Here is a 15,145-nt window from a genome sequence, read left to right on the forward strand (position 1 = left end):
GCTTCCATGCCCTCAACCCGGGCCCCCAACAGAACCAGGACGGACGCCCCTGGGTGTGGAGGAGGCACAAGCCCTCCTCTCGCCCTCCAGCGCCCCGCCGGGCTCCAGCCCGCCGGCGACTGTATGGGATCAACCGGCATCGGGGCGCCGCCTGGCGGCAACCACGGGCCCCTACAGGGTAGGGCTTCCATGCCCTCACCCGTGGCTCCCAATAGAACCAGGACGGACGCCCCGCGGTCTGGAGGAGGCACAAGCCTCCTCATGTCCTCCCATGCCCCGGCGGCTCCAGCCCGCCGGGGCCACAATATATATATATATGTATATATATATATATGTATATATATATATATGTGTATATATATATATATATGTATATATATATATATGTGTATATATATATATATATGTATATATATATATATATATATATATATATATATGTATATGTATATATATATATATGTGTATATATATGTGTATATGTATGTATTATATATATATGTGTATATATATGTGTATATGTATATATATATATATATGTATATGTATGTATATGTATATGTATATGTATATGTATATATATATGTATATTTATATATATATATATATATGTATATATATGTGAATGTGTGTGTGTGTATATATATATATATATATATATATATCAATCAATCAATCAACATTTATTTATATAGCACATTTTCATACAAAAAAATGTAGCTCAAAGTGCTTTACAAAATGAATAGAAAAATAGAAGACACAATAAAAAATAAACGTAAGTCAACATTAATTAACATAGAATAAGTAAGGTCCGATGGCCAGGGTGGACAGAAAAAAAAAAAAAAAACTCCAAAAGCTGGAGAAAAAAAATAAAATCTTTAGGGGTTCCAGACCACGAGACCGCCCAGTCCCCTCTGGGCAATCTACCTAACATAAATCAAACAGTCTTCTTTGTATTTAGGGTTTTCATGGAAGGACCTGATGATGATGGTCACGTAGACTTCTGGCTTTCAGTCCATCAATGTTGGTGCATCATGATGCTTTGAGTAGGTGGTGGTGGCGCAGGCCGCCACCACTAAGAAACCGGAAAAAGAAACAGAAGAGAGAGTAGGGGTCAGTATGGATTTTGGAGCCACTGTGAATAGTTATTATGAAGAATTGAACATACAGAGTATCAGTATTAAGTTAAAGTGAAGTTATAAAAAGGCCATGTTAAAGTAATGTGTTTTCAGCAGTGTTTTAAAGTGCTCCACTGTATTTGCCTGGCGAATTCCTATTGGCAGGCTATTCCAGATTTTAGGTGCATAACAGCAGAAGGCCGCCTCACCACTTCTTTTAAGTTTAGCTTTTGGAATTATAAGGAGACACTCATTTGAAGATCTAAGGTTACGATTTGGAATATAACGTGTCAGGCATTCCGATATAGAAGATGGAGCGAGATTATTTAAGGCTTTATAAACCATAAGCAGTATTTTAAAGTCAATCCTGAATGACACAGGCAACCAGTGTAGTGACATCAAAACTGGAGAAATGTGTTCGGATTTTCTTTTCCTAGTTAGGATTCTAGCAGCTGCATTCTGCACTCGTTGCAAGTGATTTATGTCTCATAACAGTGACAAAACAATTACATTGTCAATCATGTTATGTTATTTTTGGATTTTTCCCATTGTTCCAGCTCGTTTTGATGCTTTCTCCAACCTTTTGCATTTTAGGAATTGATGATGGTGTTGTATTTTTTTTTATAACTATCCCCGTGTAATATTTATTTTCAGCTTATACAACCCCGGTTCCGAAAAAACGCCTATTTTATTCACAATAGAACATAGAAAACATATCAAATGTTGAAAGCGAGACATTTTACTATTTTATGAAAAATATCAGCTCATTTTGAATTTGATGGCAGCAACACATCTCAGAAACGTTGGGACGGGGGCAACAAAAGGCAGGAAAAGCAAGTGGTACTAAAAAGAAACAGCTGGAGCAGCATTTTGCAACTAATTAGGTTAGTTGGCAACAGGTCAGTAACATAATTGGGCATAAAAAGAGCATCTTAGACTCTGCCTCTCAGAAGTAAAGATGTGCAGAGATTCACCAATATTTGAAAAACTCCATCTACAAATTATGGAACGATTTCAGAATAATGTTCCTCAACGTAAAACTGTGAAGACTTTGAATATATCATCATCTACAGTACATAATATCATCAAAAGATTCTGAGAATCTGGAGAAATCTCTGTGTGCAAGAGACAATGCCAAAAATCAGTATTGGATGCCAGTGAATACCAGGCCGTCAGGTGGCACAGAATTAAAAACAGACATGATTCTGTCATGGGAATCACTGCATGAGCTCAGGAATACTTCCAGAAATCATTGTCTGTGAATACAGTTCACTGTGTCATCCATAAATTCAGGTTAGAGATCTAAAAGTGCATTGATGAAGCCATTTGTGAACGTGATACAGAAACACTGCCATCGTCTCTCGGCCAAAGCTCATTTAAAATATAACTAAGGCAAAGTGGAAAACTGTCCTGAGGTTAGGCAAATCAAAATTTGAAATTCTTTTTGGAAACCATGGATGCCGCATCCTCCGGACTAAAGAGGAGGGTGACCATACAAGTTGTTATCAGTGCTCATTTCAAAAGCTGGCATCTTTGATGGTATGGGGGTAGATTAGTGTCTATGGAATTGGCAGCTTGCACATCTGGAAATGCATCATATGCTCCCATCCAGAAAGTCCTGGCATATTTCAGCATGAAAATTCTAAACCACATACTGAGACTATTACAACAGCATGGCTTCATAGTGAACAAGTCCAAGTGCTGAACTGGACTGGCTGCAGTCCAGACCATTGACCAGTTGAAAACATATTTGGAGCATCATGAAATGAAAACATGCAGGACTGTTAAGCAGCTAGAATTCTGTATCAGACAAGAGTGGGACAACATTCTTCTCCCAAAGACCAGCAGCTGGTCTTCTCAGTTCCTAGACGTTTGCAGACTGTTGTTTTACAGGGCGCCAATGGTGGACCTGCAAATTCTGGTATTCTATAGCAAATGCCAATCGAGCTCCATGTTGCTGGGCAATGAGCATAGAGCCAACTAGAGGTCGTCGGGCCCTCAGCTCACCCACTTGAAGTGTGTTTCTTATTGTTTGATCAGAGACATTCACACCAGTGGCTTACTGGAGGTCATTTTGTAGGGCTCTGGCAGTGCTCATCTTGTTCATCTTGTTATGTATATATATATATATATATATATATATATATATATATATATATACAGTGGTGTGAAAACTATTTGCCCCTTCCTGATTTCTTATTCTTTTGCATGTTTGTCACACAAAATGTTTCTGATCATCAAACACATTTAACCATTAGTCAAATATAACACAAGTAAACACAAAATGCAGTTTTTAAATGATGGTTTTTATTATTTAGGGAGAAAAAAAATCCAAACCTACATGGCCCTGTGTGAAAAAGTAATTGCCCCATTGTTAAAAAATAACCTAACTGTGGTGTATCACACCTGAGTTCAATTTCCGTAGCCACCCCCAGGCCTGATTACTGCCACACCTGTTTCAATCAAGAAATCACTTAAATAGGAGCTGCCTGACACAGAGAAGTAGACCAAAAGCACCTCAAAAACTAGACATCATGCCAAGATCCAAGAAATTCAGGAACAAATGAGAACAGAAGTAATTGAGATCTATCAGTCTGGTAAAGGTTATAAAGCCATTTCTAAAGCTTTGGGACTCCAGCGAACCACAGTGAGAGCCATTATCCACAAATGGCAAAAACATGGAACAGTGGTGAACCTTCCCAGGAGTGGCTGGCCGACCAAAATTACCCCAGGAGCGCAGAGATGACTCATCCGAGAGGTCACAAAAGACCCCAGGAAAACGTCTAAAGAACTGTAGGCCTCACTTGCCTCAATTAAGGTCAGTGTTCACGACTCCACCATAAGAAAGAGACTGGGCAAAAACGGCCTGCATGGCAGATTTCCAAGACGCAAAACCACTGTTAAGCAAAAAGAACATTAGGGCTCGTCTCAATTTTGCTAAGAAACATCTCAATGATTGCCAAGACTTTTGGGAAAATACCTTGTGGACTGATGAGACAAAAGTTGAACTTTTGGAAGGCAAATGTCCCGTTACATCTGGCGTAAAAGGAACACAGCATTTCAGAAAAGAACATCATACCAACAGTAAAATATGGTGGTGGTAGTGTGATGGTCTGGCGTTGTTTTTCTGCTTCAGGACCTGGAAGGCTTGCTGTGATAGATGGAACCATGAATTCTACTGTCTACCAAAAAATCCTGAAGGAGAATGTCCGGCCATCTGTTCGTCAACTCAAGCTGAAGTGATCTTGGGTGCTGCAACAGGACAATGACCCAAAACACACCAGCAAATCTACCTCTGAATGGCTGAAGAAAACAAAATGAAGACTTTGGAGTGGCCTAGTCAAAGTCCTGACCTGAATCCAATTGAGATGCTATGGCATGACCTTAAAAAGGCGGTTCATGATAGAAAACCCTCAAATAAAGCTGAATTACAACAATTCTGCAAAGATGAGTGGGCCAAAATTCCTCCAGAGCGCTGTAAAAGACTCATTGCAAGTTATAGCAAACGCTTGATTGCAGTTATTGCTGCTAAGGGTGGCCCAACCAGTTATTAGGTTCAGGGGGCAATTACTTTTTCACACAGGGCCATGTAGGTTTGGATTTTTTCTCCCTAAATAATAAAAACCATCATTTAAAAACTGCATTTTGTGTTTACTTGTGTTATATTTGACTAATGGTTAAATGTATTTGATGATCAGAAACATTTTGTGTGACAAACATGCAAAAGAATAAGAAATCAGGAAGGGGGCAAATAGTTTTTCACACCACTGTATATATATATATAAACAAAAGCAAAAAATAAAGATTATAGAGAGCAGTTAGGAAAGAATACAAAGCATGGATTCCTAAATTCCTATGTGATTTTTTTACATATAAGTATCTAGAAAAAATTAAAACTACGACAACCTCGCCAAAAGTTGACATTATAGCTGGACCTTTGTCCTTTTTAAGTTCAATATCCATAGAACACAATATGACATGATTTTTACTTCAAAAGAATTAGAAATGAAGGTGTGGCAAAGCAATGACAAATTTCAGGTGTTTTTGTTAACCACAATAACTTTTGAGACATTTTAAATATTTGAGTGTTTATAAAGAACAAGATTTTTATGTTTGTCATGCAATAGATGGTTGATTGTATGAACAATCTTTTCTCTCTTTCCTGAATGCTCATTTTATGACAAACAAAAAAGTAATGTTCAGTTTTTGTCTAGGCTAGATAATTATCTAACAAATGACCCATTTGCAACAAGATCTGTGATTTAGCTGGAGTAACAAAAAGTCTTTTGAGATGTCAGGAATGTGAAGTGCTGGAAAATTCATGGGGATGCACTGGGAGTGCTGCTCAGGGAGGTGGAAAGTATGTGTGTTGCTGGACCCTTATTTGTCTGTCAGCCATTGAGTTGTACTGTGGTGCATCCTGCATACTCTAATAAAACATTTCAGTATTATTACTTAGCGATTGAGATAATTATTATTACTATTCTATAAATGTTTCTTTACTGTAAAAATAATTTCTTACACTTAATTTCACAGTAAAACTTTGTAAGGGCTTTATAAGCTGAGATGCACAACATGCTCAATTTAGTGTAATGGAAAGGAACAGAAGAAAAATTGATCATGTCCAGGAAAGTACTACTTTTTGACAGCTGGCATTAGTTTCTAGAATAACTGAACTGAACATCCACAGATTTGCACAAATACTGTTTGAAGGAACCTAGTTGAAAAATAATGATGTCAATAATTCATTGTTCAAATCTATGGAGAAAATATGAAATTTATCATTGGGGAAAGGGAGTATACCACAGCATTGATTGGCAATTGATTATTTGATTTATTTCTTTTGACTTGAATTTCCTTTTTTCCATTAGAAAAGAATGGGAAGAATTATTTTTACACAGTAATTACCTTGCTAGGATCAGACAGAAAGGCCTTAATGGGCAGCTGAGGAGCAGCAGATTTCGTAGTATTTGCTGGAAGGTAAGAAATATATATTTATATATATATATATATATATGTATATATACTATAATGTATGTCGTACCAATCTTCATACTTTGTAACTGCACCTTTTTTAATTGTTCCTCATAACCTAGACCTTGGTGAATATTCTTTATTAACAAAAATTGATGTAAATATATGATGTCAGAGAGGAACAGTATTTAGCTCCAAAAGCTTTGGGTTGAAATCTAGAGTCCGTTAGAGGGTTTAGAGTTTGTATGGAATTCCGTTGTCTGCCTAATGGTTTCTCCAGGGCTTTCTCTGGACATTACAGTTTTCTTCTCACATTCCAAATATGAGCAGGGAGTTCTTTATGGTAACTTTGTATTAGGCCAATGTAACTGGCTGTGCCTTGCAATTGACTGCTTCCCAAATCCAATGTTGGTTCTTGGACTGCCATGACCCTGACCCTGACTGCATGGAAAAATGGTTGGATAGATGTTAGACATATTGCCAGTAAATCAAATAATTTGTTAGGTCCAGTTTAAAAAAAGGGGCACAGATATATAGAAATTATCCTTTTATTTACATATATTACACGGTTTCCTGCAATAAAACATGGGTGAGTTAAGTAAAGTATTGCATGAATAATTTATTTTTAACAAGAAAACGGTAAATATTATAAAGTTAAATGGGTTTATTGTCATATGACCCATACATAGTAGATAGTGGCCCTGTGGAATGTGCTAAAAATGGGTGAGGAAGCTTGCCTTCTTCAGCTGCTGAAGGAAGTGGAGAGGCTGCTGTGCCTTCTTTGCTGTGAAGTCGGTGTAAATCAACCACGTTAGGTGCACACTGAGGAATTTGGTGCTTTGGTTCCACTGCAGAGCCCTCGATGTGCAGTGAGGTGTGAACAGCATGGATCTTTCTGAAGTTAACAACCATCTCTTTAATCTTGCCCTAATTGATCCAGATTGTTGTACTAGCACCAGTCTGCGAATTGATTAATGTATGATGATAACCTGATCAGTATGTGTTCTAATTTCATTAAGCAGTGATTTCATAAAGCTTTATTTAACTTTACTTATTTCATCTGTTAGGTACCCACTGTTTATCTGCAGGAACTATGAATATATGTTCATTTTTTTTAATTAATTTTTTTTATTGATTCAGATGCAGTCAAACAATTTTAGAAAATGGGTCAGGTTTGGACTACAACAATATAATGTAATAACAATGTATTGTTGTTTTCAGTAAAACACATTGCTTTTGTATATTTTCTCAAGAGAGAAAAATGGAGAGGGAAAGGAAAGTCCTTTATTGTATTCTAAAATAGTACTCATGTTTATCCAGGCAGCACTCCTCAAATCATTTATAATCCATCTCAACTTAAGTCAGATGTGTGAAGAGACTTTGGTGTCATCATTGATTGAAAATAAAATGTTAAAAAAGTCCTATTGTGTGTGAGAGAGTATGTGAGTTTGTGTGTGTGCTGTGAAAAAACTAAATCCTCAAATTTACAGGTGAGAGAACTACTCAAAGAAATAAACAATAGCAAAGTACAAATGAACAGCAAAGGAAGAATTGAAGATGACGTAACACTCACTTAGAAGAATGCTACCAATGCACAAGTTAATAATTTTCACTATCCCTAAATTACACAGTATTTAATATTTGGGATATGTCTACTATTGGGATCCTGGAGGATGTGTACATTGATAATATATTTGTATCTATTATGCAACTGTTCCTAAAATTTCCTGGAACATATTCCTTTTACTTTTTATTAGTTAGAGATTTTACTAAAAGGAATGTAGCCAGCTTTCCTTATCATCTGCTTTAGAATTAATTTTTTTCTGGACGTGACAAAGACAAAGGTTTTATCCCCAAGCTGCAGTATGCCAACTGTTTTTTTTTGTTTTATTGCACCTTGAGATAATCTGAGACACTGCTGCAAACAGGAACTCAATTACAATTCCATATAATAAGTGGAAGTCATCCCTCCATAAAATACAGTCTTCCTCAGTCAGTAAACCATGGTCTAACTGTTAACATAACTGTACATCTTACACATACTTATTTAGACCCTGCTTGTGAGTAATTTCTTCAGAAATCTCCTTTAGTGAGTTGCTTGTTTTGAGAATATCTCAAACTCAAACCTTATTGTAATGTAATCTTTGCTTAACAAAGTTTACAAACAGTCCCGATTTCATAATTGCATCTAATTATCTAATTCTATTCTAGTTCTATTTTGGGTAATGCCAGATTCGGCGTTAGTATCTAATTAATAATATATTGTGATAACTTATACTACCAGTCCAGAAGGCCATCTTATTTTGCTCAAATGAAAGAATTCTACCACATCTCTCATAACATAATTGAAAAAGATGCTCTATTTTAGTTTAAATGAGAAAAAAAATGTTTTTCACTTTACAAGAACTTTTCAAATGATTTTCAGAATCTCACAGACATTTATCAATGTTTTTTGGAGTTAACTGAGCATGCCAAACCTTGACTAACCTTTTGTTTATTTCAGTATCTTTCACTGATGATTTTATATTATATTTTTTACATTTTTTGCTCAATTGATGGATTAGCAAGGGTCGATCTGATCTGAATATAATATAATAGTATAAATTTTTTCTGATTTGTAACTTTATCTGTTACAAAGAAATCCTTTAAATGAGTAGAATGTGAAAAGGTGAAACAAAGCAAAATACTAATCACAGACAATTAGCAGAGAAATTGTTCTCACATTATTTTTATTAGCAAAATTATTTCATATTTTCATTTACTCATACCTGATCTATTACCTTTGAAATAATTTTTCTGTGCAGCATTTTGTATTTTTCTTCCATCGCAATAAGTGTGGGTTCTGATTAAACCATTAGAACTAATCTTAGTGGATTATAGAGAATGTATAGCCAGCCTGTAGTTTCTTTAGGGTTATAGTGTGTATATATACCATTCTTCCCATTACATAGAAATGAAAATATTCAAATTTATTTATCAGTACAAGGTTTGAATTTCTCACCTTACCTTAATTGCCTGGATATGTTTTGTTTTTGTTGAGGTGGATAGACTTTGTCCACATAATTCATAATGTTTGACAATTGTATGCAGTATTTCTTGCAGTAGTCCACATTACTTGCTAATATGTTTGCATTTAAAACTAACCAAACATACAAGAACAATCCCTTGTATATGATTACACATGAATTAATGTGTTTGTCAAAGTTAGTGGACTAAACTTGTGTGAGAGTGGGAAGGTAAACTTGTACAAGTTGTACATGTAGCTCCACCACTGAAGAGCAAAGGCACCAGTTACAGGTTTTGGAGGGTAATCTGCACTTTTTCATTTATTCAAATATTTCATTATATTTAAAAAATAAATTAATGCTTTTGTATAGTTAAAATCTAAGAAATTTGTTTAGAATCCCATCACAAATGCAGTATTTTGACATGCAGTGCATTCTTCTGTTATCAAAATAGTACACCAAATATGTCCCATCCATTTTTCAGAGCTTGCCTGATCCATTTAAATATTTGAGGGGAAATTATGTGAATGAGCATATTTTGTAATACATTTTGCATACCAGCATATTTAAATTACTATATTGAAACTGCCATTCTATGTAAAGAGCATTCTCAGCATTAAAAAAAACATTATTAGATTGTGTTCTCATACTGCTATGGGCAGAATCCAGGCTAATGTGTTAGGCACCTGTAGTTTTCCTTTGCCCAGAACCCCATGTACAATCAACTAGAATGATTTCCTAATTTGGAACTGTTGCCTACTATAGAAATATATGTTTATATTAATCTATGTAAAGAGGCACATAAGCTTTAATAGTGTCCTTAATCATTTTTGCCACTTTGAAATATTATGAATGAAGAAATGCAGTAATATAGATAAAATACTGTAATCTCTAAAGACCTAGGAAATTGTATTTTTTTTTCTCTAGCATTCATTTAAATCGATATGTTAAAAGTTGTATTGAGTACCTGTTTCTTAATTTTGAATATTAAAATTAATATCATTTTTTTTAGTTATCTTAGTTTACATAATCAAATGCACTCTGATTATCCACTGACATATGGCAAGTTGTTTCCTCATTTGCTCTTTGAGTAACCCATTAGGGCATGTATTCAACATGTTGTCATTCAGGATGGTGGGCAGGACAAAGTTAACTCCTTTGTACCCCAATGAGCAGCTCATTGCTTCTCATCCTACAGGTGCTTCATTGGTTTCAAATTTTATGATTGTGGAGGCTGTCACATTAAGCTGAATTCCCTGTCATATCAATGAACCCATCTAATGATTTGTTCATCTTTTAGCATGGAATGTTATCTTGCTGAGAAAATGTGTACACTGTTGTCACATATACATTGTTTTTATCAAATCTTGGGGTATAATGTATGCATTGAAAACATCCCACACAATTATGCTGCCACCAAAAACCCTTCATTACAGTCACCTGGAAGGCTGGAACAATGAATTCAGGGAATTTTTGCCATATCTCTGGATTTTTATACTTTTGCAATTCTTCAGTTTCCAGCTATTGTATTCTGAAGTTCACTGCAACATTTCTTATTTGTTTTTTCATGTCCTTTGAAAATGGTAGCTGTGGAAGGTACTATATACAGTAAAGTGCTATATGACTAATTGACACTGAATAGACTAACACATCATTACTAAATGCAATTGTTGGGAATGTGGCTTCCTTCTTTCCCTCCTTTTTCAAGCCCATAGCATTTTTAATGGCTCATTCCTTTAATTTATCTACCTTACTTACTGTTTAGTAGGGAAAAGAAATGACTAGAAAAATCAAAAATAGAGGAAGAAACAATACTGTCAAAGTAGCATCACATTTTTTTCTTCAAAAGATTAGTTAAAACGTATACAAAAAATAATTTACACTGAAGAATATTAGAAACTTGAGTTGATTGGCTGGGATATCCATTATGAGTTTAAAGTCTGCATTAAAATGCATTTACTAGACTTAGCTAAATGTATTTCTTGTTCAACAAAGGAAGTATGTGCCGACTGAAACTTTTAACAGATTACATCCGATTCAAGGCTGATTGATTCCTCTGTACTGCTGGAATAGCACTAGATCTCTGTGACTCTGTACAAGACCAAACAAAACTAGAAAATATACAGATTGGTTTGAATTTACCATGCAATGCAGAAATTATTTTAGAATTCTAGATAAAACAGAACTAATGCAATTACTGTGGTTGTTTTTGTTTATTTCCATGGAGTCAAATGCTTTGTTAATGTACTGAAGTATGTTTTCAGAATATTTCTACTTTACTTGAGAATAAAATTTTCTTTCTACTTTTGCTCAAAAATAATAATAATACGTTTTCTTTATGTAGTACTTGTCCCATGCTCAGAGTGCTTCACAATAATTCAAAAAGAACACATATGCAACACTGGAAACAAGTAATAACAGCTTCAAAGACTAAATAAAGATAAATGCCAAAACACAAAGCTTTAAATTAGAATAAGAGACAATAAACCAGAATAAGTAAATGTTATGTGCTTTGCTGTTGTGGATCTTCAGCAGCTTTCTCTTGAGGGTCAGATTACCAAATATTAAATGTTGGGAGGGGTAGGCATAATTCTTGGCTCTCAGCATTCACATGTGAATGACATGAACAACACTAAATATAATGTTGTGTATCGTAGGGACTTTAATAACATTAATATTGAATTTTAATATTAGTATTGAATTATTGATTATGTTATTATTGTTAATACTTAAATCAATATGAATTACACAAACAAATCTTACAAATTTACCTTGGAATCCCAGTTAACTGAATAACAATGGTCTGGACAATCAGCCCCTTGACACTATATTACTTTTTGTTACATTTGTTACAATCACTTTTAATTTTAGAATAGAATACATCCACAGAACCACATATTAAATAATAAAGTGTTCCCAAAATCAGTTATATTTGTTCTTCTAATTTTGCTTTTTTGCATATAGTGTCCTAAAGACACATGATAAGGTGAATTCCGTAGGAGGCCTGAATCCTTCCAGTTGATTGTTGCAAACGCTGTGAGTTCAAATCCCATTACTTACACTGTGTGACCCTGAGCAAGTCACTTGACCTGCCTGTGCTCCAATTGGAAGATCAGAAGAAACATAAGCAATTGTATTAGAAGTGTTGTGAGTCTCCTTGGATAAAGGTGTCAGCCAAATAAGTAAATACACTCGTAATATCTTTTCATTTCCTTTAAATGTTACATTGCCTTCTTCTGTAATCTGTAATATAAAGTAATTATGCTACCATATTATATGAAGTGAGTAAGAGAGAGTGAGATACATTGGAGGTAAGAGAATGGGATGCTTTTTTAATACTCTGAGTTGTTAAGTGGGTGAGCCACCCCAGTAGACTGGTGTAGTCCCAGAGAAATGTAGGTGGAGGTGTTCAGATTTTTTGTATGGATGAATGTGTTTTATGTATTGGTTATTTATGGTGCTGTATTAATGAATTGCTTATAAATGAAGTATAAAAGTTTCCTTTTTATTTTTTGAGATTTTGCCATTGCTAGTGTCATTTTGAATAAAAGCAAATACATTGCAATATAGGTTTAAAGTTGCACACATATTTCAGCATATAATTATGTACTATATCTTGTGTTGGTGTGTATTACCATATGTTAACTTTTAATGTGTTCATCATAATGTCCTGTTTGTTCTCATTTTACATACACTGTAGGTTGTAACACATATTGTTAACAGTCCCATTAATTAGATTATATATGGTAACAAGGTATTTAAATTTATGCTGAACACATTTAAGTAAAGGTCTGCTGCTGTTTTTAAGTTTATTGTAGTTGATCTAAGTTAGTGATCTGTACTTCTAGTAGCTTTAGTAAAACAGTGGTGTTGTGGTAGCAGTGGTGCCAAAGAGAGAACTAGATTATGCTCTGGAATTTCCTTTAGGCTTATATTGCAGAGTGTGTTTTTTTCCTTGAATAATAGATATTGAGAGACTCTTAATTTATTTTTTTATTCTTTACACTTTTTGTCTCCTTTGTTCCAACTCCATTTTTAAATGTCAATTTTCAAAACAGGTCCTCTGAGCATTGAAACTTTTCAGTTGTTCACTTGTTTAATTTTTCTCAGAATAAAATGAAATGGCAGTCTTAATAGTAATACTTATTCCAGAGGTATAACTATACTTTTATAGGAATAAATAGTTTGTCAGATTTGTGAGAACATGAAAGAATAAAATAAACATTCCCCATTCTTTTATGTGGATCGTGCAAGGTCAGAGGCAGCTGCTTACATGTGAATGAGACCCATCTGGTCCTTTCTTTGTGTCAGCTTACCGATTACATACTAGAGAACCATCAATTTGTTCATTCATCCCCTTGTTTCTGCGGTCACACATGGAAGCAGACTCTTCAGAGTTAAAATTCTCTTCATTTCCTGGTAGTTATAAAAAATGGGCTCACACTGACATAGTAGACTACAGCTGCAAATTGAAAAATTCAACAAATCAGTGATTAATTTTGGTCGGCTCGATGGCTAGTTTGTAAAAAGTATCTATGTATGCATGTATGTTTATACGATATACAGTGTAGATGCAGGAAATTGTTCTGTTGCACTTTTTTAAATTGTCCTAAACATGTTAATTATTATTAAAAAGATCAGTCATTTAAATACAGTTTGGATTATAGTTATATGGTTTTAAATTGATATTATGTTTCATTTCTTGTTTTTTATTAGTCACTGTGATTTCTTTTTTGATTGTGCATATTTTTCCTTATAATAAAGCTTATTAGAACTTGACACATGACATTCTGAAGTGATGAGTAGAAATGCAGGAGCATTACCTTTTAGTGTAATTGTGGCACACATCCATTGTTCATTTTTCAAATTATTGATAATGATGCATAACAAATGAAAAGGCACCAAATATTAAAGCTGAAGTTTCTCTGAAAGATTTACTGATGTGCTTATACTCTGTGAGGAGTCTCCACTGGAACAAAAATAATAATAATAAAAAAAAATTCTAATCAACCAGATGTGTGAAACACAAGCTCCAAAAGATTTAAGTTTAATCTGATTTTTTTTAACTTGAAATTGCATTAATTTAAAATATAGTTATTCCGAAGTGAGAAATCATACTCCCTCACAGATGGCGCATAAATCATCGAGTAATTAAAATGATCTTTCACAAATATAGAATATCCTCTGCAGACCTGTTGGCAATCACAGAGAACACACAGGTTCCAAGGTTTTGTTCAAGGGCACAACGACCAGAATGCACGGCAGCAGAGACCTTTTCATTCCCTTGAAGTTACTTACTTTCCTCAGCCTCCATCTCTTCTTCCTTTACCATTCAGAAAATATGCTACTAAAGGCTTCTAATTTATCTGAATAAAGTAACAAGGGCTTTTGGCACCTAATGAGTTTACACTTAATAATGCATTCCTGCTTTCATATGATTCCAGCTGGTCTCAGTGAAGAGTATGGAGTGTACACAAATGGAAAAGTTTTTCATTCAATTACAGTATGTTATGTGACTCGTTGTCAACTGGGGAAGAAAATAGAAAATATGAAACTTTTTAGGGGGCAGAGCAAAGCTTCCAGTCATTAATAGTTTCTTTGGTCTTTCTTTCATGTTGCTAATTATATTATGGTATTCTAAAGCAACTTGCTAGATTATTACCAAGAAATAAATCCTATTTACTGTGCTTTAACTATTAAATGATTACTGACTTAAAAATTAAAGATTACTGCTTTGAATAAACATAAACTAGTGTTCTTTGACTGTCTAATGTGTTTGCATTAACACATTATATTCATTTCGTATTAACCAAAAACATTATGTTTATTATTTGAATAAATAATTGTTTCAAATGAAAAATATATGGACTAGTTTAAATCAGAAATTTGCCAATTTGGTCCACTAATTTATGATTCTTGTCATTTTCCTGGGTCATAAACTAGCTGATTTCAGAATCCTATGCATCATTTTTATACTTTTTATGTTTTATTAAGGGAAATAACACCTAGATGTTTCACAACTCATTATTCAGTGCAGAAGAGTCTAAA

The 15,145-nt window shown here is 34.4% G+C and overlaps 1 protein-coding gene across 5 annotated transcripts in view; it reads left to right on the forward strand.

Annotated features, from left to right (window-relative positions):
- The window catches only part of tbc1d5 (TBC1 domain family, member 5), a 483,468-nt gene that overhangs the window by 233,908 nt on the left and 234,415 nt on the right, over positions 1–15,145 (forward strand). For all 5 annotated transcript variants that reach the window (XM_039737608.1, XM_039737613.1, XM_039737610.1 and 2 more), the window contains one exon: positions 5,990–6,098. In XM_039737608.1, coding sequence (XP_039593542.1) covers positions 5,990–6,098 — 109 coding nt within the window. The remainder of the gene's footprint in view (positions 1–5,989; positions 6,099–15,145) is intronic.

The sequence above is a fragment of the Polypterus senegalus genome, chromosome 15 (genome assembly GCF_016835505.1).
Source record: "Polypterus senegalus isolate Bchr_013 chromosome 15, ASM1683550v1, whole genome shotgun sequence".
NCBI lineage: Eukaryota > Metazoa > Chordata > Cladistia > Polypteriformes > Polypteridae > Polypterus > Polypterus senegalus.